Source organism: Mchenga conophoros, linkage group LG14, assembly GCF_057382185.1.
Source record: "Mchenga conophoros isolate Kocher_MC1m ecotype Shallow Benthic linkage group LG14, M_conophoros_male_GT1.1, whole genome shotgun sequence".
NCBI lineage: Eukaryota > Metazoa > Chordata > Actinopteri > Cichliformes > Cichlidae > Mchenga > Mchenga conophoros.
Genome location: NC_140539.1, coordinates 25,948,239 through 25,974,944, shown reverse-complemented (window position 1 = coordinate 25,974,944; position 26,706 = coordinate 25,948,239). Strand labels below are relative to the sequence as shown.

The 26,706-nt window shown below is 39.8% G+C and overlaps 2 protein-coding genes, 1 long non-coding RNA gene and 1 pseudogene across 4 annotated transcripts; 1 reads left to right on the top strand and 3 right to left on the bottom strand.

Annotated features, from left to right (window-relative positions):
- The first annotated feature begins 743 nt into the window (after positions 1 to 743).
- Positions 744 to 2,705, top strand: LOC146559849 (uncharacterized). The gene is made up of 2 exons (XR_014888188.1): positions 744 to 1,200; positions 1,964 to 2,705. It is a non-coding gene; the product is annotated as an uncharacterized LOC146559849 (long non-coding RNA).
- A 1,196-nt stretch (positions 2,706 to 3,901) lies between these two features.
- On the bottom strand, positions 3,902 to 7,980 carry LOC146559848 (extracellular calcium-sensing receptor-like; annotated as a pseudogene).
- A 9,239-nt stretch (positions 7,981 to 17,219) lies between these two features.
- LOC146559847 (extracellular calcium-sensing receptor-like) lies at positions 17,220 to 20,241 on the bottom strand. The gene is made up of 4 exons (XM_085244351.1): positions 19,336 to 20,241; positions 19,018 to 19,245; positions 18,697 to 18,820; positions 17,220 to 18,133 (listed from the first exon to the last, which is right to left on the bottom strand). The coding sequence occupies exons 1-4, from the start codon at positions 20,125 to 20,127 to the stop codon at positions 17,220 to 17,222; spliced, it is 2,058 nt and encodes a 685-aa protein (XP_085100477.1). The 5' UTR covers positions 20,128 to 20,241.
- Positions 20,242 to 23,161: 2,920 nt separating this feature from the next.
- LOC146559846 (extracellular calcium-sensing receptor-like) lies at positions 23,162 to 26,440 on the bottom strand. 2 transcript variants are annotated; one of them, XM_085243630.1, is made up of 5 exons: positions 26,235 to 26,440; positions 25,820 to 26,105; positions 24,880 to 25,704; positions 24,555 to 24,785; positions 23,162 to 24,422 (listed from the first exon to the last, which is right to left on the bottom strand). In XM_085243630.1, exons 1-5 carry the CDS (start codon positions 26,438 to 26,440, stop codon positions 23,253 to 23,255), a joined length of 2,718 nt encoding a protein of 905 aa, XP_085099756.1. In that variant the 3' UTR covers positions 23,162 to 23,252. The 2 variants fall into 2 exon arrangements, with proteins under 2 accessions (XP_085099756.1, XP_085099757.1); XM_085243631.1 differs by lacking the exon at positions 26,235 to 26,440 and having other exon boundaries at positions 23,162 to 24,166; positions 24,299 to 24,422; positions 25,820 to 26,071.
- Positions 26,441 to 26,706: the final 266 nt, after the last annotated feature.

Here is a 26,706-nt window from a genome sequence, read left to right as displayed (position 1 = left end):
AGAAGTTAAGAGTAAATACTGCTTTCTTAATTATGATTTTTGAGTAAATGTTTTTTCCGAGCTCCGCATGTGGACGTCATGACGTCATGACGTCTTCTCTCTAACCTGAACGACGTTGACAGAAAATTCTGTTCAATATGGCTGCCCTTCTCGAGCGACTGTAGAACACATTTGGAGAAACTTGTAAGTAAAACGGAACCTTCGTTATGTTTATTTTTTCCGTAAAAAAGCAAGTATATTAATATGTTGCAGCCAATAACTTGTTTTCGAATGCGCTGTTGTGTTAAAAAGCACAGACCCAGGTGGTGAATAGTTGTTCGCGGTTGTTCGCGCTCTTTTTCAAACATAGATTATGTCGTCAGTTTTACAGTTTTAACCGATTAAAACACAGTTTTACGAAGAATCACACATAAAGAAAGGGTCTTAGTGATATTTTAACGACCCCTTGCCAACGCAAGAAAGTTGGCGTTTTTACAACAGCAGCCTCATTGTTCGGCAGGTTTTTTTTTTTTTTCTTCTCATTAGCATCATTCAAAAGTGACTTAGCTAGCAGTGGCAACTTCTATCTAAAACAATTGAAATATAGCAAGGTGTTGTATATTTAGTGTGCTGATAAGGTTTTCAATATTTTTATTTTTTCTTCCAAGGCTGAAGGCCAAAGACAAAAAGACAGAAGAAAAAAAAATTCAGACTGCAATTAATTTCAGGTGGCGACAGTAAACACAGGTGAGTTGAAAGATCTATTGAAGAAACCATTCATTAAGTCCCTTAAGGTGAAGATTTCATATATTGATAATGATAAAATTAACACAAATTAAAAGTTTCACTGATAAACACACAATTTTTCCTTGCTTTGAACCCCATGTTCTATATAGATCACAGCTCTGATCTGGAGAACACTATTTTAAAATACTGTGTAGGGTTTTTGTCAAATGATTAAGAAACATACTCTCTGTCACAAGAGACAGAAAGGTTGTATCTTAAAAGAAAAGTCTCCAAAATTTAGTAGAGTCTGATGTCATGCAGTTTCATAAACATGTATTCTCCCCAAAGAATGACACCTGAAAACTTTGCGTTAAATGAACTTTTCTTTTCCCTTTTTAGGAGGCGCCTGATATCAACGTGAAACGCACTGCAGTACTTCGTGCCCTTCCTGTATACCTGCGGGAGGAGGACCCAGAATTCTTTTAGACATGTAATGTAAGTGTATTTTTGCATTACTTAAATTCTGCCAGTAAGATAAAATGCTATGGATTTTTTTAAATACAATTTAATACCCTAGCAGCTACCAAATTGTACAAACAAAATACCCTCTCTGTAGAAAACCCACACACACACAGGTCAGGAGCAGGGCACAGGCGTATCACAGCACTATGGCTATGCTGCAGGTGGCCCAAAAACCAGGCTGAAGTCAAGATTTAGTTTCTTTTTGAGATAAAGTCATGAAATAAAAAATTACTTTTTTTTTTTAGAAAAATAATAAAAATACAAATTATGTAATGCAAGAAGCTAACACTTTAATGTACATTTTTCAAAAAAAGTAGAGTACCCTAACTCGTTACAAAGTAACCCACTACACTGCTGAATGTTTTGCTAGATTAGAGGTCATGCTTGTCACATTCTCTCAAACCAACCTTACTTATTTAATTGGGGCGATCGTGGCTCAAGAGTTGGGAGTTCGCCTTGTAATCAGAAGGTTGCCGGTTCGAGCCCTGGCTCCGACAGTCTCGGTCGTTGTGTCCTTGGGCAAGACACTTTACCCGTTGCCTACTGGTGGTGGTCAGAGGGCCCGCTGGTGCCAGTGTCCGGCAGCCTCGCCTCTGTCAGTGCGCCCCAGGGTGGCTGTGGCTACAATGTAGCTGCCATCACCAGTGTGTGAATGGGTGTGAATGTCTGGATGACTGAATGTGTAAAGCGCTATACAAATACAGGCCATTTATCATTGATACTGTGTCTATTCCAGGCGGACGCATTGGATGAGTCGACCCTCATTGACACTCCAGTTGCCCTTCTCACAGTGGTTACCGACGGCGCTTCCCAGTCCAGTCCATTTTACTTCCTCAAGCATGGCTGTTTTGGTGAAAGGCGACTAGGTGATGCGTGATATTCCCAGATTTGCAAATGCATTTGCTTTATTGTTTGGCTTGATCTATGCTCTGCATTTAGACTACCCCAGGAAGCTGGTTCACACATTTGCCTTAGTCCAAAATATCTTCATGGGGCTTGATGACGGCAAACCCCTGAAACCCCTGCCTACATGCTCTTAAGGAATATAAGGCAATGTTTGTTAGGACACGCACTCTGTTACTGAGCACTTTGTTTGAAGCACTTTAAGCACTTTAAGTTTACTACAGGCTTTGGGTGGATTTAACTCCATCAGTTTACCTAATTTTCCTATACTTGACTGCCTTATCTGGTTATTTGGAAGCTGATCGTCTTTGTACCCATTTTAAAAAAAAAATTTTCATTTCTATTTAAAAAAAAAGTGATTAGTATTTGACTTTTTGTTTTGCATTTTTGTGTATTTTGAGAAAGATGCAATTAGGACTGATGTCGTCCTTTGTGAGTTTATAAAAAGATAAATGTTCTACACAGAATTTATAATGCTCACTTTATGGTGCCGATGTCCATGTTAGTTGTTTTATAAAAACATTTGTGATGTTTTTAAATTTTCATGAAAAAATGTTAAATAAACAAAATGTAAAGTAACTGAATTTCAGTACTTTTTTTTTTTCAGTAGTCTACACTCACAACATAAATATCTTTTAATTAATAATCAGATAATTTGAGTTTAGGTTGTAATATAATTGCATTGTGTTGCATCAAAATAATAAACTACAAGAAACACAAAAATATTGAAATTAAAGTATACAGTCTTTGAGTAAAGCTCAATTAATAAAATATAAAATATAATTTAAAATTTTTAGGTTAACAATAAATACAAATTTTGAGTACCCCATACTTAGAAGATATGAGTTTTTGTACTTAAAACTTTTGTGGAAACTGATTACCTCAAAAGATTTAAGTTCAGTCAACTTGTTCGGGTTTACAGTGCAGAGGACCTGAAAAGTGAAGACGACAGTCAAGGAAGCCAGAAGGAAGGTACTGAGAGAGGAAACTTCGGTTTTTTGTTCTTTTTCCCTCCAACATTCAGGTCATCAGGCTTGTCCAGAGGACCTCATTTTGCACTCTCCTGATGGGAAAGGATGATGGCCTGTAAGGTCCATTAACTTTTATTAGAAGAGTGACAAATTTTTCTCACCTTCTGGGGACTTCTGAAACAGGTTTAAGAGAGGAAGACCACTCTGGTCCAATATCACATTGATACCAAGAAAGGATATGAGGCTTTAAGATGGATTATGGATTTACATGTTAAAAGGTGTGAAAGTAGAGATTTGTTTTAATTTTTTTAAACAAATTTTTAATATGTGTGCCCCATTGTCTTACATATTACAATTACCTCACAATTTTTATCACGCACTTATATTTTATCTAAAATAACACATTTATATCTTATCTTTTATTACACAAATCGGTGTTGTAGAATAGAGTGTTGAAAAGATAATGTCACGCCCATCCAAAACCAGACTGCTTAAAAAATACCACAAGGAATAAGTTTTCTGTTTAGACAGTCGGTGGTTTTTTATCTGTTCTTCTCATTGCAGAAGGAGATATCCATACCAGGGTGTATGGTGATCCATGGAATGGACCCAAGGCAAATAATGGGAAACAAGTCCACGACCACAACCTCCCCCGAAAAATTTTGGCCAATCAAATTAACATTTTGTTTTTCTATCTCATAATAAAAGTGTTTACTACCTGGGTGCTCTTTATTCGTACAGATTGCTGAGCTGTCTTCTCTCATAAGATTGAACCCAACAGTAGTGAGAACTGTGCACTATGAATTAAGTGTGTGTCAATCATAATATACTCAAAAAAATTTTTATTTTATTGAATCATAAATGTTAAAGTCAGGCATTGTCTGAATGTTTGCTTAGTCATTCTGACCACACGCTAAACACCTCAGACAAGATCTGAGCAGTGTGCTATGTTTGCATTCTCTGCTGGTACAAAAAAAAAAAAAAAAACAGCACAGAAGCACACACACAAACTTAATATTTTAATTAAATAACTTATTTATTTTCATGATGGTGGTCGTGGAGCACCCTTCCCCATCATGTTCTTTTTTGTGTTCCTTTCTGGTTTCAGTAAGATGATATAACACTTTGGAAAAAAAATGCAAATCAGCAGTCCAAAGCTGGAGGCAAGAATAGCAAATATTTCTACAGCAACACTGAACTTCCCCGGAGAGCTGACATATGCTGGAATAAATGTGATCCACACTGCACAAAATATCAGCATGCTAAAGGTGATAAACTTGGCTTCATTGAAATTATCAGGCAGTTTTCGAGCCAGAAAAGCAAAAATAAAACATAAGACAGACAAAAGTCCAATGTAGCCAAGCACAGCCCAGTAGCCCACAGATGTGCCCAGAGCACACTCTAAGGTGATCTTATCTTTAAATTCCTTAAAGTTTTTAAATGGAAAAGGAGGCGAAACTGTTAACCAAATTATACACATGATAAGTTGTATAAGAGTAAAACTTGTAACACAGAGTCTCTGCTGTGTAGGTCCAAACCATTTCTGAACATTACTACCTGGACGCGTTGCCCGGAAAGCCATCAAAACAACCATTGTTTTCCCCAGAACACAAGAGATGCAGAGCACAAAGGTGATCCCAAAAGCTACATGTCGCAGCATGCAGGACCATTCAGAGGGCTGACCAATGAATGTCAGAGAACACAGGAAACACAATGTCAAAGAGAAGAGCAGCAGGAAGCTCAGCTCAGAATTGTTTGCCCTCACAATAGGAGTTTTCCTGTATTTGAAGAATATTAATGCCACACCAGTAGTCATGCATGTTCCAAATAAAGATGCAGCAGTCAGCAGTGCTCCCATAATTTCTTCATATGATAGAAACTGCTTCCTTCTTTATGCACGTGTCTCTTCTTTCATTTGACCAAAATTCAGGGGGACATCTCAAACAGGTAACAGAATCTGCAAATTAATGTTAACACAATGTTAGAATTCTGGAGATTTACTAGATTTATGCGTTTGAATCTACTTTACAGCATATTATACTCACTAGCACACTAACTATTACTCTAAATTGGTCAGGCTACTGCTAAAGCTACACAATGAGAAGATGAGAAAAAATGCGTTGACAATGCTTTTGCACAGTCAATATGAAAAATGGTAAATAAGTCACTTCAAACATCGTTGACCATTTTTCAGTAAAACTGACACTGTTTCTGAACAAACTGCAGCATCAAGAAATTACATGCTGTGGTATAAAGCAACTGGTGCTGGAACAACAGCGAAAGTTATGATAGATAGGGCAGGTTTTGAAGCAGGGAGTGTGCTCATATTATTCACAGTAGGCTGAAACAGCCCCATATTTCACTCTTCATTTGCTTTATGTATAGAAAAAAAGAGCAAAATTATTCAAATTTCTGAGGGGTTTCCTCAATGTTGCGAAAGAATGAAAAAAATATGCTGGAACATGAACAGTTATATTGCTTGTAGTTCATTAAAGTTTTTTATTGAAATATTACCACACCTGTAGTGTTGCTTATCTCTCCCTCTGCACATCTTATACAGTCATAGCAGCAAACAGGCCTTCCTTTCTGGAGAACCTTGCGTGTTCCTGGGGGACATTTCTCACTGCAAACTGACACAGGCACCTGTATGGATAAATGTACAATAATAACCATGGATAAACTGCATGTATGATGATCTTTACAATCATTTCTTAATTTTATATGCATATTTTATATTTATATGCATGAAGTTCAAATGTTTTAAAATAACACCTGGTTATAATTAATTCTTTATTCTTAATAAGCTTATTATTTGTACTCATTGTTTATTGATCACTCACCTGCTTTGAGTTTCTTGCCCAGATTAAAGAGTTATTTTGCAGAGTCAGCTGTTTGCCTGGAGAAAGTGATGCATCATAAAGGCCAACTGTCACAAACTCCACAATGCCGTTTTTTCTTGGCTGCCAGTTTATAATTTCATACTTTGCTGCTGGATCTCCATTCTCATCAAAGTAAACCTCATCTCCTTCTTTTGTTTTGAAGTAAATTTTTAGAATGCGCTGCAAAATCTAAAAACATATGTAATAAGGCAGTTAATACACTGATGGATATTTAATAGATCTGCTGGCTTAATGACATTATCAACATATGTTGTCTTCAAATTTAAACAATTCTTCTTGTAACTCGATTTGAACAATAAAATTTTAGATTTTTAGGCTCACCATGAATGGATCTAGCTGCACATTTTTCTCACATGTTTTATTACAATTGAGGATATTGTGAAGGGCATGGGCCACTGCATACACTCCTTTATATACATTGTTAAACATAGGCATGAGAGACATGTCAGTGAAGCTATTTTGAACTCCAGTAAGATCTTCATGTCCGGTACACTCTCTTGGATTTTCTGCTGTTGACTTCAACTCCTTGAACTTACAGTTAAATAATGCCTCCCAGAACTCAGTAAACAAATCATTATTAGATGAATTAAGAAGTTTCACATTCAGCATGAACTCCTTCAGGCCAGTGACGTGTGATTTGGGAATGTAAAGACCAATGGCACCATCCAGTATGTGATGTATATCCATTTTTGCGGTTTGAGAATCAAATATCCAAGACTCACTACCTACCCACTGATAACCAGTGAGGTTGTTGAGAGAAAACTCATGTAATAGCACATCCATATCAAAGTGGGACAGAAAGCCAACAATCACCTTGGAGGTTGAAGCTTTTATAATGTCAATGATCTTTTGAATTTTTTCATAGGGATCTGTCCTAAAAAAAGATACAGAATATTCCAGACAGATGCCCAGCTGCTGTGCAGTTTCTGTGAATGTTGCCATGCCTTTATTTCCATAATCATCATTGGTTCGAATAGCTCCAACCCAAGTCCATCCAAAGTACTTTACTAAATAGACCAGGGCTCTGCTCTGGTAGTAGTCACTGGGTATTGTTCTGAGGAAGGATGGGTACTTGGTTCTGTCACTGAGACAAGCACATGTGGCCAAATGGCTGATCTAAGAGGGGGGGGAAAGGCCATGAAAAAGACAAAGAACGAGATAAAATTAAAGATGTTACAAGGAATAATAATGACAATAGTCACATTGACCATTAAAAATGAAAAACATTTTTTGCACACATCCACATTTAATTTCAGTTTTCACTGTGTTAAGCACATTATATCCCCACAAAGAGGCCTATCTAAAATGAGTCACATTTGTGCTTCCAGAAAAAAATATTTTTAGCTATTCTACCCACCATTGGTATATAAAATGGCCCAATTACGGTAGCTATTGCCATGCAAGGAGAGGAAGACGTCTCTCCAATTATAGCCTGCACTTGTGCTGGTTTGGTACAAGGGGCCTCAGGTGCTGTGAAAATAATTTGATTACCATTCATCAAGGCTAGTGCAACTTTTATGCTCTGGGCAATGGAACCACAAGTATCATACATTTTATAGCCCAGAGAGACTCCTGGCAGTAGGTCTGTACTGTTATTAATCTCCTCAATGGCAAAAAGCATAGCCTGGGCGACCCGGAATTCTCTGGAATTCAAACTTCATTCAAACAGTGAAAAAGTTGACAATAGATTACTAACACATAAGATACTGAAATCAGTCAGTTATATTAATAGGAAAAAAACAAGAAACAAGAAAAAAATGTTTGGGGTTTTTTTCATCTTAGATCATTCATCCTTTCTAAATTTATTTTTATAATGTTATTTACCTCGTGCATTGAAGTGGCAGTGGTTTCTGCATGTAGGTATCCTTTCTGTCATTCCAGCTACTGTGAAAAGAGAACATCCCCCCCAGTATAATGTCCCCATCCCTAGATAACTGGGGGTTCTCAGGGTCCCCTCTTTGCATGCACACAGATTCTTTAGCCTGAGAGAAAGATGCCACCAGTAACAGTCGGAAAAGTGCCCACCCCAATTCTGGCCACTTCTGAGTAAATGACATGCTGTCTGTAAAAACTGAACCACTGGGTGGCATTGCAAGTAACCTAGTCTAAGTGAAACATGCAGACTTTATTTATACATTTTGAAGCAGCAAAAATGAATAACAGAACCATCATGCTTCTTCTATGTGGAAGGAAAAGGAGGGGCCAGAGGAGTGGCCCTGCAAAACACTACACTACTATACAATATCATTATTGATTGAATCAGATGCAATATAACATTTATAGTTTCAATAGGTCCATGAAGATTCAAGAAAACCTTTATTATCTTTTAAGATTATATTTGGAAATGTTTTAATTTGATAAATGAAACCATATGATCTCCTTTCTTTCACTGTTGTATTTTCAATCAGTTTTTCCAATATTTGCACAACGAGCAAACAGGAAGAAAAAAAAATCAGACATGTTTATATTCTGGTTTCAGTTTGTGTACAGTGAGGAAAAACAGCCATCTACAGTTTTTGAGGAGTGAAGCTATTCAGTTCTATTCAGTTCAGTTGATATTTATTTATACTCTTTCTCTGCAATTGATCTCTCTGGGTTAACTTGAGAAATCACCTTCTCCAAACATTCAAAATTTTTCAGACCTTATTCCTACAAGACTGCTCAAAGAAGTCCTACCACTTGTTAATGTTCCAGTCTTAAATATAATCAGTCTATCTCCATTAATGGGTTATATACCACAGGCATTTTGGGGGGCAGTGATTAAACCATTACTTTAAAAGCCATCACATAACCCAGCTGTCTTAACTAAAGACACCACCAGGTTCAGCAGACACGTCTCCTCCTCCGTCGGCCCTGGTCGCAGCCATCTCGCCGCCGCCTCCTCCAGCTGACGACCCCAAGTGAATGGCTGCTCCCCCGCTGACATCCAGCTTGCTTGAAACCGCCTCCGGTGGTCCTCCGGGGTAAGCCCGAGCCGATCTAGCACTGCCCTGCAGACATTGACGAAGACGCTCGGGGACGCAGGGGGCAGGCTGAGGGCCGCCATCTGTGCCTCCCCTGGCAGCAGCGGCAGCAGCCTGGGAGCCCACTCCTCCTCAGGCCACCGGCAGGCAAGCACCGTGGCCTGGAATGTCTCAATGAATGTCAGCGGATCCTCCCCATCACCCATCCGGTCCAGCATCACCAACAGTGGGGGAGGCTGAGGCGGCGCAGCCGGACCTCCCAGCGACTGTTGCAGCGCCGCCGTCTGCTGTACCGCTTGCTGGCGAAGCAAAGACAGCTGCTGGTCCTGGACCGCCGCCTGCCGAGCAGACATAGCAGCCAGATCCTGCATTATCTGCCCCAGAATCTGCAATGGCTGGACAGGTGGCTGGGCGGCAGGCTGGGCGGCAGGCTGGGCGGCGGGCTGACCTGGCAGGGGTCCGACATGGTAAATGGTAAATGGCCTGTATTTATATAGCGCTTTACTAGTCCCTAAGGACCCCAAAGCGCTTTACATATCCAGTCACCCACCCATTCACACTCGCATTCACACACTGGTGATGGCAGCTACATTGTATTTAAAACAATTCTGATCATTTAAACATTAAATTATTGGTACATGTGGTAATGCTAAACAAGACTTTGTTCATGAAATAAGAGAAATGTGGAAACAATGTGCTCAAGCACATGTTCTTATGTTTCAGATACATGGGCCAGACGTGGCCGTCAAAAAGGCCAGGTGGGTCTGGTACCAGGTAGTTTCTTGAGCACACTCACACCCGTCACCTTGATTCTGGGAGGGAAGAACCCATGTTATGTGGACCAGTACTGTGACATTTCCACCACTGTGCAGCGCATTGCTTGGGCACGTTTTCATAATGCTGGACAGAGTTTGGTGGCTCCTGACTACATTTTATTTTGGAGTCATTTTATTGTGATGTAGACATCACGGCGTACACCTGGGTTTCGACACCACTTGTGACACAGGACCCACAGGACCCACATACACACACGTCTGGGTTGTGCTTGTAACTGTGCTTTATTCAAAATACAGTGTCTTTTCCTCCTGCGGTTTCCGGGATCAGCCTTGGACGCAGCCACTCCGTCACTCCCCGTGTGTCAGCTCCTTCTCAGTGCCAAAGACATAAGACAGGTCTCCCTCATTAAACAGTTCTGCACACCTGTTCCCTCCCCACCTCCGTGCTGCCCTGTGCACTCACTGCGCCACCCCTCCTTTGCAGCAGGGCAAAGACAACGCCCCGCCACTGTGGATTTAGGGCATGTCTTGCTAGATATCAGTTTAGCGCTCGATGCTGTTGATCACGGTATTTATTACAAAGATTAGAGTATGCCATAGGAATTAAATGTACAGCATGGCAGTGGTTGGAATCATGTCTATCTAATAGACTCCAGTTTGTTTTTATAAATGGGGTGACTTCTTTACACTGTGAAGTAAATTATGGAGTTCCACAGGATTTCATGCTATGAAAAATTCTATTTATATTATGCATGCTTCCATTGGACAGTATCATTTTAAGGCATTGCTATGCAGATGATACCTAGCTCTGTCTAACTATGGGGCAAGATGACACACGCCAGTTAGTTAAACTGTAGTAATGTCTTAAAGACTTGAAGACCTTGATGAGCTATAAGTTCCAGGCTTGAATTTCTGTGTAAATGGTAAATGGCCTGTATTTGTATAGCGCTTTACTAGTCCCTAAGGACCCCAAAGCGCTTTACACATCCAGTCACCCACCCATTCACACACTGGTGATGGCAAGCTATATAGTAGCCACAGCCACCCTGGGGCGCACTGACAGAGGCTGCTGGACACTGGCACCATCAGGCCCTCTGACCACCACCAGTAGGCAACGGGTCAAGTGTCTTGCCCAAGGACACAACGACCAAGACTGTCCAAGCTGGGGCTCGAACCAGCAACCTTCCGATTCAAGACAAACTCCCAAGTCTTGAGCCACGATCGAAGCTTGATAGGCTTCACTGAATCATGGATGCACCCAATGACAGTGCATCTATGAAAGGCTTCCACACTGTTCAGGCCAACTGGACAGCACTGTGAGCAGTAAGCAGAACGAAGAGGGGCTTGTCATTGTTGTTAACAATAGGTGGTGTAACCCTGCTCAAATAAAAATCAAAGAGCGGATTTGTTGCCCGGAAACTGAACTGTGCACTGTTGGACTCAGGCCATATTAATTGTCCAGGGAATTTACCCAGTAATCTTGGTGGCTCTTTATGTTTCTCCCTCTGCTAAACCCACAGCTGTATGTGAGATTATCCACTCTGCTATAGCCCGATTACAGACTCAGGCTATGTCCACACTAATCATTTTCTCTCCGTTTTGGCCTCTCGTCCAGACTGAGATGGCATTTTCGCTCATGGAAAACGCAACGTGTTGAAAACGCTCTGGATAACGCATACAATTGGAAACGGTGCTTTCACGTCGCAGTGTTGTAACAGTCACAATGGTGTGTTGTCTCTTTCAGACAACCCAAGTCGAGGGTTAATGTTGTCATCTATATGCGCCACTGACTCTCTCTGTGATTGTGTGGACATGTGCTTGCATGCTAGTGCATGAGGAGGGACGGATGTTATGTTTTACCTCTCCAGACACCTTTGTTTGCAACGTTATGGGTTGTACGAACACTCTGCGCTATGTTTGTTAAGCTGCAGCCGTTCAACCGGGCTTATATGGTTGATGAAGAGAAGGTATATTAAAGAACACGCTGTGGAATTCCCAATGCCAGTGTGAGTGTGTATTCTTTTGGCTACCCTGCTAAGTGTTTTGCCGCCTCATGGGGCTACATTACATCCTGCAACAGAGGTGTGGACTCGAGTCACATGACTTGGACTCGAGTCAGACTCGAGTCATTAATTTTATGACTTTAGACTTGACTTGAAAAAATGTTCTAAGACTTGTGACTTGACTTGGACTTTTACACCAATGACTTGGGACTTGAATTGGACTTGAACCGGTTTACTTGAAAAGACTTGATATTTTACCCCAAATATAAAATTTAACATGCATATTATATAGAGATTGAAAATGTGACGTCATTCATGGGGAGAACCGCAAAGGATTCTGGGAACTCGTGGCAAGCGGTACTAGCGCACGCAGGCTTTCAATTAAAATCAGTTATACAGCGATAAAAAGAAACACAAAAATGTCAAGAAGCCGTTGTATTATTAACTGCAATAGCCGGTCGCATGACAGCCACGGGAAGCCGACGGGTAAAGAGATCGGTTGTTATCGGATTACGTCGTTGAAGAGAAATTGTTCAAGCCATGTTTCCGAAGTAACAAAGACGCGACGGATGGCCTGGATTGCAGCCATTCAAAGATCAAATATAACGTCCCAGAACACTCCAGCTCACAGGTTAGTCTGCTCCAAGCATTTACACGAAGGTCAGTGTTTTTTTAGTAGTTAATACGTCATTTTCATAACATAATTAGTGATATAGGTTACAAGCAAGTCTGGCGCTGAACAGAAATTGTCGCGCTATGCTCCTTTATTTATTGTGCATAAATAGTGAATTGTCCTGACACAATATTGCGTTTCGCTTCTGTTATTATGGTACATTGACAAAAACATATACTTTTATTCACAGGATAAAACAGGTTTTTTGTATCACTAATTGCCCAGTACGATTACAGCATACAATATTGTTGTCACTGCTACATTTCTGTGATGGGTACCAGAAATTATTTCCACTACTAATTAATTACCATTGAGCTCAAAGGTGCTATTAATAAACGGTTAACAAATGTGTATTTATGACGACAATTTGTGAGACTGGTAAACTTATGATACGTACGATGGTCTTTCGTTCTACACGGTGCATTTCAAGGTCCTGTACCCATCCGTCGGTAAACTGTACCTGGGCTTGTTGCAGTGACCGGAAGTTACTAAACTTCACGAGTGTGTGCACTCACTCCAAGAACCGTATGATTATAAATATGCATATAAATATGCTAAGATGAGATAGCTGACTTCATCTAACTAGCAAATGTTGTCCAGGCTACGTTGGTGATGCAGTTTTTTTTAATGTGTATGATATTTTTGTCATGCGATTTTAAAGCTGGTCCTACAACCGCATCCAAGAATAACATGCGGCTTATCTCAGAACTGTCGGTGAAAATTATTCTTGGAGCTAGGTTTAATTGAGCTGCATTTTAAAGAGGTGCAATTTCACAATTTGTGTATATTTTCTAAGTTCACTATTTTGTCATGTGTTGAGAAAAACACAGATTTTAAAATTACATGGTCTAATATTTACATTTAGCATATAACTGCAACATTATTTTTCCGTGTTTTTTTTTTTAAAGACTCGAAAGGACTTGAAATTCAAAGTTTCAGACTTGTGACTTGACTCGGACTTTTACACCAGTGACTTGAGACTCGACTCTGACTTGCCTGACATTACTTGAGACTTGACTTGAGACTTGAGGATAAAGACTTGAGACTTACTTGAGACTTGCAAAACAATGACTTGGTCCCACCTCTGTCCTGCAACACCTCGACCGCCCAGGAACTTATGCCAGGGTCCTGTTTGTGGACTTTAGTTCGGCTTTTAACACCATTGTGCCTGAACTTCTCTCCTCCAAACTCTCCCAGCTCAGCGTGTCACCAGCTACCTGTCAGTGGATCACCAGCTTCCTGACAGACAGAAAGCAACAAGTGAGGCTGGGGGAGATCACCTCTGAAACTCGGTCCCTCAGTATTGGCGCCCCTCAAGGATGTGTCCTCTCACCACTACTGTTCTCCCTCTACACTAACGACTGCACCTCCAAGAACTCGGCTGTTAAACTCCTAAAGTTTGCAGATGACACCACTGTCATTGGCCTCATTCAGGATGGTGATGAATCTGCATACCGGCAGGAAGTTGAGCGGCTGGTACTCTGGTGCAGTCAGCACAATCTGAAGCTGAACACTCTTAAAACTGTAGAGATGACAGTGGACTTCAGGAGACATTCCTCAACTCTGCTCCCCCTCACCATATCAGACAGCCCTGTGTCGACTGTGAAGATCTTCAAGTTCCTGGGTACAACCATCTCCCAGGACCTGAAGTGGGAGACCAACATCAACTCCATCCTCAAAAAGACCCAGCAGAGGATGTACTTCGTGAGACAACTGGGGAAGTACAGTCTTCCACAGGAGCTGCTGATCCAGTTCTACACTGCGGTCATTGAGTCTGTCCTGTGCTCCTCCATCACAGTCTGGTATGGTGCAGCCACTAAACAGGACAGGAGCAGACTGCAGCGGACTGTACGGGCAGCAGAAAGGATCATCGGCGCCCCCCTGCCCTCCATCCAGGATCTGTACCTCTCAAGAACCAGGAAACAGGCAGGGAAAATCATGACAGACCCCTCACACCCTGGACACAGACTTTTTGATCTGCTGCCCTCTGGCAGACGGTACAGTAGCCTGCAGACCAGGACCACCCGACATAGGAACAGTTTCTTTCCCCTCGCCATCTCCCTTCTAAACAGTTGACCTGTCGCACTGCTCCCACTGCCAGACTGCAACTGCACGTTATGTACATTCTGTAGTATTCATTCCACTTCATTTGATTTCTGTACTTTATGTATATAAGTTCTTTATAGTTGGTTTACACAGCTTTGTGTATGTATGTGTATGTATGTGTAATGTGTATATATAGACACGTGTGCGTGTGTGTGTGTGTGTGTGTGTGTGTGTGTGTGTGTGTGTGTGTGTGTGTGTGTGTGTGTGTGTGTGTGTGTGATTTACATTGCTGTGCTTGAGAGCCACCATCTACCGGAACCAAATTCCTTGTATGTGTCTCCACATATACTTGGCCAATAAACACGATTCTGATTCTGAGTTGTTTTGTTTGCTACGAACTTTGACAGCCCTATTAAAGATTAATATCAGTCTGTACATGCTGCTGATAGCTTTTCTTCAGATTCTTTAATTCTCACTCGCTTTTGCAACTTTGTACTTATGTGTTACTCGCAGCAACAACTCCACCTCATTGTTAGTCCATTTAAAAAACTCAGTGCTTTTCCTCAGCATTCTGCCGCGAAATTTTAAAGAGCCGGAAAGTAAATAAGTGGCAGAATAAATGCGTTTCATGCATGTGCATTACTGGAAGGTAAGTGTTTTCGGCTGTTTCAATGTGGACACACAACTCTGTGAAAACCACTGAAAACGATAGTGTGTACACGGAGCGTTTTCAGATGAAAATGCCATTTTCAAATCTATACGGGCTAGTGTGGACGTAGCCTCAGCACCCGAGTGCCTTCATTGCTATCTTTGGTGAGTTCAACCATGTCCCCTAGGGCGCTACACAGCCAACTTACACACTATGTGGTTTGTCCCACCAAGAGGGAGAGGAATTTGGACCTACTGTATGCTAACGTCAAGGATGCATGCAGTTCTTCCCCCCACTGGGTAGGTCAGATGATCACCATATCCACCGCTATGTGCTTATGGTGAAGAAGGAGCCTGTGACTACTAGGAGTATTAGGAGGTGGTAGGGAGAGGCTTTAGCAGAACTACAGGGCGGTTTTTGAGATGACAGACTGGGAGACACTCTGTGAACCCAAGGGTGAGGACATCAATGGACTTAATGAGTGTATCACTGACTACATAACCTTCTGCACCAACTCCATTGTCTCAGCTCAAACTGTCCATTGTTACCCAAATAATCTTATAGAATTCAACATTAGGTGAGAAGGAAAATGGTGATATTTTATTAAGCTGCAAGTGGCATTGTCTCCTACCTTCTGTATGTCTCGTCATACCTTGGGTCTGAACGATCAGTCACAATTTGTGAATGAAAAGAAATTCCGTTCTTTGAAATCAACAAAACCTGTAACTACTACTAAAAAGTTTCTTTAAATATATTGTCGACCTGTAAAACCAGCACCCCAATACAGGAAGTCTGGATTGACTCTGTTTAAAACCTACTGTGTATTACTCAGTAGGTTGTGCAGAGCTTAGAGCCGATGGGTGAAGGGACTTCCTCCAGACTAACTGCCTCTAACCCCCAGGTTTCTACCCTGCCTACTCTGATAAAAAAAAAAACCCTGGAGCTAAAAGTAGCCTTGCAGGCCCAGTATTTACCAGCAACACCTGTTGCGGCAGCTTTCATCTAGATCAATGCTCTTGGAATATGGCTGAGTTTGATTAGTGGTCTGAACAGTTTGCCCCAGGGGTCTGTTACTTTTAAAAGGCTGGAGTAACCTGTAGTATTTATACTAATGTAGATCAATACTCAGATTTTTAATATTACTGTTTCACAGTGGGTTAAAAAGGAAATGTCCACAATTTACTTTTTAAATGTGGGATATTTTTATTAAAGCAATTTAGCAGGAGCAATGAAAAAGCAGATTCAAATAATATCAATTGAATATTAATATTAATATTATCTCTTCAGTGTAACTATAACCCATTAGGAGAGGAGCCAAGTCCAGTAGGAAACAATGGAAATGCAAATCCTCTTGCATGTATACTCTAACACAACAAAAATGAGCAGAAAAAAGTCAAAAATTATAAATCAAATTAGTGAGTCCACAGACCGAATCTTCAGATGATGTTGTCTGCTCATTGCGAGAACTAGAAGAAGACACAGCTCCAAATGTTCCTGGGTACCCCCTTTTATACTCATTTGTCAATTTGATTTGCATACCCCTCTCTCTCTCCCTCTCTCTAGACATCCAATCACAGATTCTGACATACAATCACTCAATGTCAGTCTCTCTGAATTTTCACCCGCTTTTAATGAGGACAAAGGTTACTTCGTTAATATGAATTCATCACATTTTTTTTCTTTTCTATTTGCTGCTTTAATAAGAAAAGTCAATAATTCCATGTGAATGTTCAGTTACATATTAATATTCTCACTTCATGTCTTGTTCAATTTATGCTATTATCTTCAGTCAGATTTACCATTAGCTCAATCTCACATGAGCCTCCATTTCAACATGATCTTCTTTTAATTCATGTACAAAGGAATACTTTTTGTCACTTTTTCTCTTCAAAACTCTCTGTTTGTCAATCATAATATGGTCTCTTTTTTTAAATTAAATCATGCATGTTAAAGGCAGACATTGTTAAAATATTTGCTTAGTCATTTTGACCAAGCATGTCTGAGCAATGTGTTATGGTTGCATTTTTGCATTCTCTGCTGGTACAAACAAACCAAGCACAGAAGCACGTACACACACACAAACAAAATAATTATTTATTTATTTATTTTCATGATGGCGATCGTGGACCCTTCCCCATCATGTTCTTTTTCGTGTTCTTTTCTGGTTTCAGTAAGATGATATAACACTTTGGAAAAAAAATGCAAATCAGCAGTCCAAAGCTGGAGGCAAGAATAGCAAATATTTCTACAGCAACACTGAACTTCCCCGGAGAGCTGACATATGCTGGAATAAATGTGATCCACACTGCACAGAATATCAACATGCTAAAGGTGATAAACTTGGCTTCATTGAAATTATCAGGCAGTTTTCGAGCCAGAAAAGCAAAAATGAAACATAAGACAGACAAAAGTCCAATGTAGCCAAGCACAGCCCAGTAGCCCACAGATGTGCCCAGAGCACACTCTAAAGTGATCTTGTCTTTGATTTCCTTAAAATTCTTAAATGGAAAAGGAGGCGAAACTGTTAACCAAATGATACATATGATAACTTGTATAAGAGTAAAACTTGTAACACAGAGTCTCTGCTGTGTAGGTCCAAACCATTTCTGAACATTACTACCTGGACGCGTTGCCCGGAAAGCCATCAAAACAACCATTGTTTTCCCCAGAACACAAGAGATGCAGAGCACAAAGGTGATCCCAAAAGCTACATGTCGCAGCATGCAGGACCATTCAGAGGGCTGACCAATGAATGTCAGAGAACACAGGAAACATAATGTCAAAGAGAAGAGCAGCAGGAAGCTCAGCTCAGAATTGTTTGCCCTCACAATAGGAGTTTTCCTGTATTTGAAGAATATTAATGCCACACCAGTAGTCATGCATGTTCCAAATAAAGATGCAGCAGTCAGGAGTGCTCCCATAATTTCTTCATATGATAGAAACACTGCTTCCTTCTTTATGCACGTGTCTCTTCTTTCATTTGACCAAAATTCAGGGGGACATCTCAAACAGGTAACAGAATCTGCAAATTAATGTTAACACAATGTTAGAATTCTGGAGATTTACTAGATTTATGCGTTTGAATCTACTTTACAGCATATTATACTCACTAGCACACTAACTATTACTCTACATTGGTCAGGCTACTGCTAAAGCTACACAATGAGAAGATGAGAAAAAATGTGTTGACAATGCTTTTGCACAGTCAATATGAAAAATGGTAAATAAGTCACTTCAAACATCGTTGAGCATTTTTCAGTAAAACTGACACTGTTTCTGAACAAACTGCAGCATCAAGAAATTACATGCTGTGGTATAAAGCAACTGGTGCTGGAACAACAACGAAAGTTATGATAGATAGGGCAGGTTTTGAAGCAGGGAGTGTGCTCATATTATTCACAGTAGGCTGAAACAGCCCCATATTTCACTCTTCATTTGCTTTATGTATAGAAAAAAAGAGCATAATTATTCAAATTTTTTGAGGGGTTTCCTCAATGTTGCGAAAGAATGAAAAAATATGCTGGAACATGAACAGTAATATTGCTTGTAGTTCATTAAAGTTTTTTTATTGAAATATTACCACACCTGTAGTGTTGCTTATCTCTCCCTCTGCACATCTTATGCAGTCATAGCAGCAAACAGGCCTTCCTTTCTGGAGAACCTTGCGTGTTCCTGGGGGACATTTCTCACTGCAAACTGACACAGGCACCTGCATGAATAAATGTACAATAATAACCATGGATAAACTGCATGTATGATGATCTTTACAATCATTTCTTAATTTTATATGCATATTTTATATTTATATGCATGAAGTTCAAATGTTTTAAAATAACACCTGGTTATAATTAATTCTTTATTCTTAATAAGCTTATTATTTGTACTCATTGTTTATTGATCACTCACCTGCTTTGAGTTTCTTGCCCAGATTAAAGAGTTATTTTGCAGAGTCAGCTGTTTGCCTGGAGAAAGTGATGCATCATAAAGGCCAACTGTCACAAACTCCACAATGCCGTTTTTTCTTGGCTGCCAGTTTATAATTTCATACTTTGCTGCTGGATCTCCATTCTCATCAAAGTAAACCTCATCTCCTTCTTTTGTTTTGAAGTAAATTTTTAGAATGCGCTGCAAAATCTAAGAAGACAGGCAGTCTGTTAATTTATTGAATCTCATTTTGTAACACAGACAGCACAACTGCTACTTTTTGTTTAAATGTAACCTCACCATGAACGGATCTAGTTGCACATTTTTCTCACATGTTTTATTACAATTGAGGATATTGTGAAGGGCATGGGCCACTGCATACACTCCTTTATATACATTGTTAAAGATAGGCATGAGTGACATATCAGTGAAACTGTTTTTAACTCCAGTAAGATCTTCATGTCCAGTACACTCTCTCGGATTTTCTGCTGTTGACTTCAACTCCTTGAACTTACAGTTAAATAATGCCTCCCAGAACTCAGTAAACAAATCATTAGATGAATTAAGAAGTTTCACATTCAGCATGAACTCCTTCAGGCCAGTGACGTGTGATTTGGGAATGGAAAGACCAATGGCACCATCCAGTATGTGATGTATATCCATTTCTGCGGTTTGAGAATCAAATATCCAAGACTCACTGCCTATCCACTGATAACCAGTGAGGTTGTTGAGAGAAAACTCATGTAATAGCACATCCATATCAAAGTGGGACAGAAAGCCAACAATCACCTTGGAGGTTGAAGCTTTTATAATGTCAATGATCTTTTGAATTTTTTCATAGGGATCTGTCCTAAAAAAAGATACAGAATATTCCAGACAGATGCCCAGCTGCTGTGCAGTTTCTGTGAATGTTGCCATGCCTTTATTTCCATAATCATCATTGGTTCGAATAGCTCCAACCCAAGTCCATCCAAAGTACTTTACTAAATAGACCAGGGCTCTGCTCTGGTAGTAGTCACTGGGTATTGTTCTGAGGAAGGATGGGTACTTGGTTTTGTCACTGAGACAAGCACATGTGGCAAAGTGACTCATCTAAGCAAAAAGAAAAAAAGAAAAGAAAAGAAAGAGAGATTATAGTCACACTGACCATTAAAAATAGAAAAAAAATGTTGCACACATCCACATTTAATTTCAGTTTTCACTGTGTTAAGCACATTATATCCCTGCAAAGAGGGTTATCTAAAATGGAAAAATACAAAGAAAGCAGAACTTTTAAAGAGTCACATTTGTGTTTCCAGAAAAAAAAATATTTTTAGCTATTCTACCCACCATTGGTATATAAAATGGCCCAATTACGGTAGCTATTGCCATGCAAGGAGAGGAAGAAGTCTCTCCCATTATAGCCTGCACTTGTGCTGGTTTGGTACAAGGGGCCTCAGGTGCTGTGAAAATAATTTGATTACCATTCATCAAGGCTAGTGCAACTTTTATGCTTTGGGCAATGGAACCACAAGTATCATACATTTTATAGCCCAGAGAGACTCCTGGCAGTAGGTCTGTACTGTTATTAATCTCCTCAATGGCAAAAAGCATAGCCTGGGCGACCTGAAATTCCCTGAAATTCAAACTTCATTGAAAAAATGAAAAAGTTGACATAAAGACAATAGATTACTAACACATAAAATACTGAAATCAGTCAGTTATATGAAAATTGAAAAACAAGATAAAAGCAAGAAATAAAAGGATGAATTGTTTTATGTCTTAGATCATTTATCTATTTTAAATTTATTTTTATAATGTTATTTACCTCGTGCATTGAAGTGGCAGTGGTTTCTGCATGTAGGTATCCTTTCTGTCATTCCAGCTACTGTGAAAAGAGAACATCCCCCCCAGTATAATGTCCCCATCCCTAGATAACTGGGGATTCTCAGGATCCCCTCTTCGTATGCACACAGGTTCTTTTGCCTGAGAGAAAGATGCCACCAATAACAGTTGGAAAAGTGCCCACCCCTGTTCTGGCCACTTCTGTGTAAATGACATGCTGTCTGTAAAAAATAAACCACTGGGTGGCATTGCAAGTAACCTAGTCTAAGTGAAACATGCAGACTTTATTTATACATTTTGAAGCAGCAAAAATGAATAACAGAACCATCATGCTTCTTCTATGTGGAACAAAAGGAGGGGCCAGAGGAGTGGCCCTGCAAAACACTACTGAATTATTGTAAATGTCCTCTCTGTATTACCATGCCCATAAATTACCATAAATTCATTGTTTTCAACTTTCATTGATTCGGATGCAATATAACATTTATCATTTCAATAGGTCCATGTAGATTCGAGAAAATCAGACGTTTGTGAGCCTGATAAAGTTAGCCATATGATTTCCTTTCCTTTTACTTCAACATTTTCAATTGGTTTTTCAATTATTTGTACAATAGGCAAACAGGAAGAAAAATTTCAGACATGTTTTTATTCTGGTTTATACAGCTTTTGAGGAGTGAAGCTCTTCAGTTCAGTTTAACTCAGTTGATACCTAGTATGATATCTAGTAGTTCACTAAGCGTGAACCATGTCAGGCCCTGATGCTGTCCAACTCTTCATACTGGAGACCCTGTCTTGGATATCTGCCACTGTGATGGTTACTGGTCCCTGTCTCAGATCCCCTAGCCACTGAGCGTATTTTAAGTTGCGTCCTTCTCCCATATGTTCTTCCAGTATTGTTCCGACTCCATCATCCTATCTTTCAAGTCAGTTCCTTTCGCACTGATGATGTCTTCCCCCTGACCTGTCATCCTGGCTACCCCTTACCATAGCATGTGCATTGTACCTTGTCAATCTCTAACGGTAAGTATACGGTAGGCTTGCTTAGTATTATTCTTATAATTCTCAATTCTTATAATTTGCTTTGTTTCTTGTTTCTTGCATTTTGCACACCACTGTTCCTTGTGAAGTTTGCACACAAGAATTTCACTCACATGTACAGTGTACCAGTAATGTGAAGTGACAATAAAAGTGATTTGATTTGATTTGATCCTGGACAGGGAGGAACGCTGGTTTGAGCGGGAAGTCAAGGGAAGCCATTTACGTGAAAAGGGAAAGACCATCTCTGAATCAACTCTGAATTGTACTCATGGCCATTGATCATTGGTCTTTGATCAATGGTCGTTGATCAGTAGTTGTTGATCAATACAACTTTTGTAATAAACCATCAAGATTTCTATTGGACCCTATTATTACAAGACTGCTCACAGAAGTCTTACCACTACTTAATGCTTCAATCTTAAATATGATCAGTCTATCTCTATTAATGGGCTATATGCCCTAGTCATTTTTCAGGGCAGTAATTAAACTATTACTTTAAATGTCATCACGCGATCATTTGAACTAATTGAAGGCCAATCTCAAGCCTTCCTTTTTTCAATTATTTAAAAAAGATTAGTTGTTAAAGACCTAACTGATAATCTGCAGTGGGATAGTTTATTGAAAGAGTGATAGTCATGTTTCAGAACTCACCACAGTAAGGAAATAAACCTCGGCTCCTGGTGGCTTTCTCATGATGCATGTAGTGTTTTTTCTGCACACACTATGTGTTTATACACCACTCTGCATTTAATCATTAATTATAATGAATCTCTGACTCTCTTCCACAGGTTGTTTGTTAAAGAGTGTTTTTTCCTTATCACTGTCACCAGGTGGTTGTTGAATTGTTGGGGTTTTCTCTCCATTATTGCAGGGTCTTTACATTATATTATATAAAGTACCATGAAGTGACTGTTGTTGTGATTTGGCACTATATAAATAAAACTGACTTGAATTGAATGGAATTTTGATACATACACAGTCTTGGAGTCTGTCATTATTCACTTTTTATGGGTGCGCAAAATAACACAACGGAACATTCAAAATTTATCAAAACTTTATTTGTACAAATATTAATTAAGGGAAAGAAAAATGTAAAAAAAAAATAAACGGAACTTTTTACATGGAAAAGAAATTACAGATTTTGTTGGGAATATTTAATATACGATATAGAGCTTGTAGGAAGGACTATAGTTATTTGCTTCTTTCTTTCCTTCTTTCATGTAGTGAACCAGCATTTGTTTTTGAAACAATTAATTGCTGTGTTTTCTTAGATGTCAGTGGGTTTTGAATTATTTGAACAATATTTAAACTATAGAAAGGACAGATTCAATTTTGGTTTTTTTTTTAGCAACCTCTCAGATCGTTCTTGAGGTCCCTTTACTCATCAGGTGTTTCTTTGTATTGTTTTCAGGTTTTAATAAAATAATGTAACACTTTGGCAAAAAAATGCAAAATAACATTCCATAGCTTGAGGCCAGAATAGCAAATATTTCCACAGCAACTGTGAATTTCCCAGGAGAGCTGACATAAGCAGGTATAAAGGTTAACCACACTGCACAGAATATCAACATGCTGAAAGTGATAAATTTAGCTTCATTGAAATTATCAGGCAGCTTTCGAACTAAAAAAGCAAGTACAAAACATAACATAGCCAGCAGCCCTATGTATCCTAACACAGTCCAGAACCCTAGAGGTGATCCCAGGGCACATTCAAGTATAATTTTATCTTTGTAGTAGTTCATATTTTTGTAGGGGAATGGTGGATTTATTGCTAACCAAACTAAGCAAATCAAAATCTGTATGAGAGTGAATGCTAGAACACTCAGTCTTTGCTGTACAGGTCCAAACCACTTCTTAACATTACTGCCTGGAAGTGTAGCCTTGAATGCCATTACAACCACTATCGTTTTCCCCAGCATACAAGAGATGCAGAGCACAAAAGTTATGCCAAATGCTGTGTGTCGAAGCATGCAGGACCATTCGGAGGGCCGGCCAATGAAGGTCACAGAACACAGGAAACACAGAGTCAAGGAGAAGAGCAGCAAAAAGCTGAGCTCAGAGTTGTTTGCTCTGACAATAGGAGTGTGTCTGTATTGGAAAAATATTAGGGCTACAGTCATTGAGATGCACGCACCAAAGAGAGAAAAGGAGACCAACAGTATACCCAATAATTCTGTGAACGTGAGGAACTCAATAGCTTTCATTTCACAATTATTTCTCTCTTCATTGGACTTGAATTCAGGAGGGCATTTGTCACATTTCACTGCATCTGAAAACATAAATATCTTCATGATGTACACCACATACATCTTTAAATAGACCAGTAAAGTGCTGGCAGTGATTTTGCCCAACAGAAACACAATGAGCACAAGAGTAAAGGCTAGAAATCCAGCTGTCTCACTTGTAGTGTTGCTGAACTCCCCATCAGCGCAGGTGATGCAATCAAAACAGCAGATTGGCTTGCCCTTAACAAAAGCCTGACGGGTCCCAGGCAAACAACTCTTACTGCAAACAGACCTTGGCACCTGCATTATAGGGACAATATTAAAAACAATTTACTTCCAGATTTACAATTGTATACATTTAGTGTGATTGTAAAAGATCAAGCGTCAGAACTTTAGGGTTAGAAAGGAACAGTATTATCTGTGTTGTTTTACCTCGAAATTCTCTCCTGCCCAGATGGCTCTCACACCTGCTTTCATCTTAAACTCCTGACCCTCAGGCTGGGATGCATCATAGTAACCAATTGTCTTAAAAAGTATGTAACCTTTTTCACCCATCTGCCAGTTCACCAATGCATAACGTGCCACAGGTTCACCTAACTCATCAAAGACCACTTCTTCACCAGTCTTAGTTGTAAAATTGACCTTGGTTAGGTAATGCAGTACCTACAGACAAACATTAATGTTATCTGACTATGTAACAATAGTCATTAAAAATAACATTTTGCATTTAGACACAGTAGTTTCTTTTTATGTTTACCTGCCATGGTTGTACATTTTCCGTATCAGCACAAGTATTGTTCTTAAAAGGCTCCCTTTCATCTTTGCAAGTAAATAGCATATGTAGAGCATGAGCAACAGCATATGTGGCTTTGTACACATTATTTAGCAGGCTGGCATCTGACACATCTGTGAAACGTGTCTTCACATGCAGGAGAGACTCCTTTCCAGTGCAGGCTATTGTCAGATCTTCAGCATGAGTCTCTGTTTGAGGAGACAGGTTGCACCTGAACACTGTCTCCCACAATTCCACAAGGCCCTGATTCCCAGGTACGGTGGAAGGCCTGCTGCTGGCTAGGAACTCTTGCAGTCCAGGAATGTGAGCATTTAATGCTGCAAAGCCAACTGCCCCCTGAACCACAGCGTAATTTACTGGAGAGGCAATATAACGGTATGTGATCCAGCCTTCACTCCCAACCCACTGCAGGCCTGTCACATTTTGAGCATGAAGCTCTTTAAAAAGTATGTCAAGGTCTGTGCCATCAGCAAATGCCACTATTACCTTAGAGGTGGATTTCTTTATAATATTTACCACATCTAAGAACCACTTCCTTGGATTAGTTCGGTAAATGGCCACTGAGTACTCAACACACACACCTTCCCTTTCTGCTGCTTCCAAGAAAGTGGCCATACCACCATTCCCATAATCATTATTAGTTCTGATAGCTCCTACCCAGGTCCAGCCAAAATGTTTCACAAGCTTTGCTAATGCTTTGCTTTGGTAAATGTCACTAGGTATGGTTCTAAAAAAAGAAGGATAGTCTCTTCTGTTGCTAAGACATGCACAAGAAGCTGAATGACTGATCTGGAAAACAATAACATGGTTAAATGTCATATTGAGCATTGAAGACATTTAATGAAGATTATTGCATCTCAGGAAGTTTATGTGTGCATTGAGCATGCATGCCCCCAACACTCACCACGGGTATATGGAATGGTCCCATGGTGCGTGCAATGCCTATCGTGGAGGTGGATGTGGTTTCTCCTATGACAGCATGTACGTTGGAAAGTTTGTTACAGCTCCCTGCTCCACTTTCATATCTATTCATCAAGTTTAGTGATGCCCTAATAGACAAAGGTATACTGGGGCAGGAATCAAAGATCCTATAACCAAGTGTCACTCCTGGCAGCAGCCCTGAGCTGTTATTAATTTCTTCTATAGCAAACATCATAGTGTATGCATACTGAAGCTCTCCTGGGTCCAGTCTGGACAAAGAAGAAGGACCAAAGTTTTCATAGCAGAAATAAGCAAAGAGGAAGATTATATTTAAAATATAAACAAACAACCCATATTGTAATAGGATTTATAGATAAATTATTTCATCCCAGTCTTACCCTTCACACTGTATTTTTCCTGGATTGACTTCAAAAGTTGGATAAACAGTGATGGGGTTCTGATGGAAAGAAAAAATTCCTCCAATGTTGATTTCTCCCTCCTTAGAAAACTGAGACAGTTCTTTTGTCCCATAGGTCTGACACACAGGCTTCCCTTCTCTCACAGCCAGACAGGAAAGAAGTAGTAGGTTGGCTATCAGCAGCATAGTTCCTCAGCTGAATGCTTCCTAACAAATGCTCAAAGATAAGCCTCCTCAACACTGCTTTTAATATGACTTTTATGTCACAAAGCCACAGGGACTTATGGGTGACAGCTGTGTTTATTGTCTTTGTCTCTACCAATGATATTGGTTCTGCTGTGACTGACCAGTGAATAGGGATGTTAATGGGCTTAGAGGGCCTCCTACGAAAGTAATATCTTTTCATTCAACATAACCACTCTTTATACTAAGTTATTATTGTTTATTACATA

What these genes read in the sequence shown, in the direction of transcription:
- LOC146559846 (XM_085243630.1), bottom strand. Translation starts at nt 26,440, where the DNA reads ATGCTGCTGATAGCCAACCTACTACTTCTTTCCTGTCTGGCTGTGAGA. An exon ending in GGAAAAATACAGTGTGAAGG is followed by an intron (nt 26,106 to 26,234) that starts GTAAGACTGGGA and finishes TTCTTTGTCCAG; the next exon opens with ACTGGACCCAGGAGAGCTTC. An exon ending in GACCATTCCATATACCCGTG is followed by an intron (nt 25,705 to 25,819) that starts GTGAGTGTTGGG and finishes ATTGTTTTCCAG; the next exon opens with ATCAGTCATTCAGCTTCTTG.
- LOC146559847 (XM_085244351.1), bottom strand. Translation starts at nt 20,127, where the DNA reads ATGAGTCACTTTGCCACATGTGCTTGTCTCAGTGACAAAACCAAGTAC. An exon ending in TGCAACTAGATCCGTTCATG is followed by an intron (nt 19,246 to 19,335) that starts GTGAGGTTACAT and finishes CTGTCTTCTTAG; the next exon opens with ATTTTGCAGCGCATTCTAAA. An exon ending in GGGCAAGAAACTCAAAGCAG is followed by an intron (nt 18,821 to 19,017) that starts GTGAGTGATCAA and finishes TTATTCATGCAG; the next exon opens with GTGCCTGTGTCAGTTTGCAG.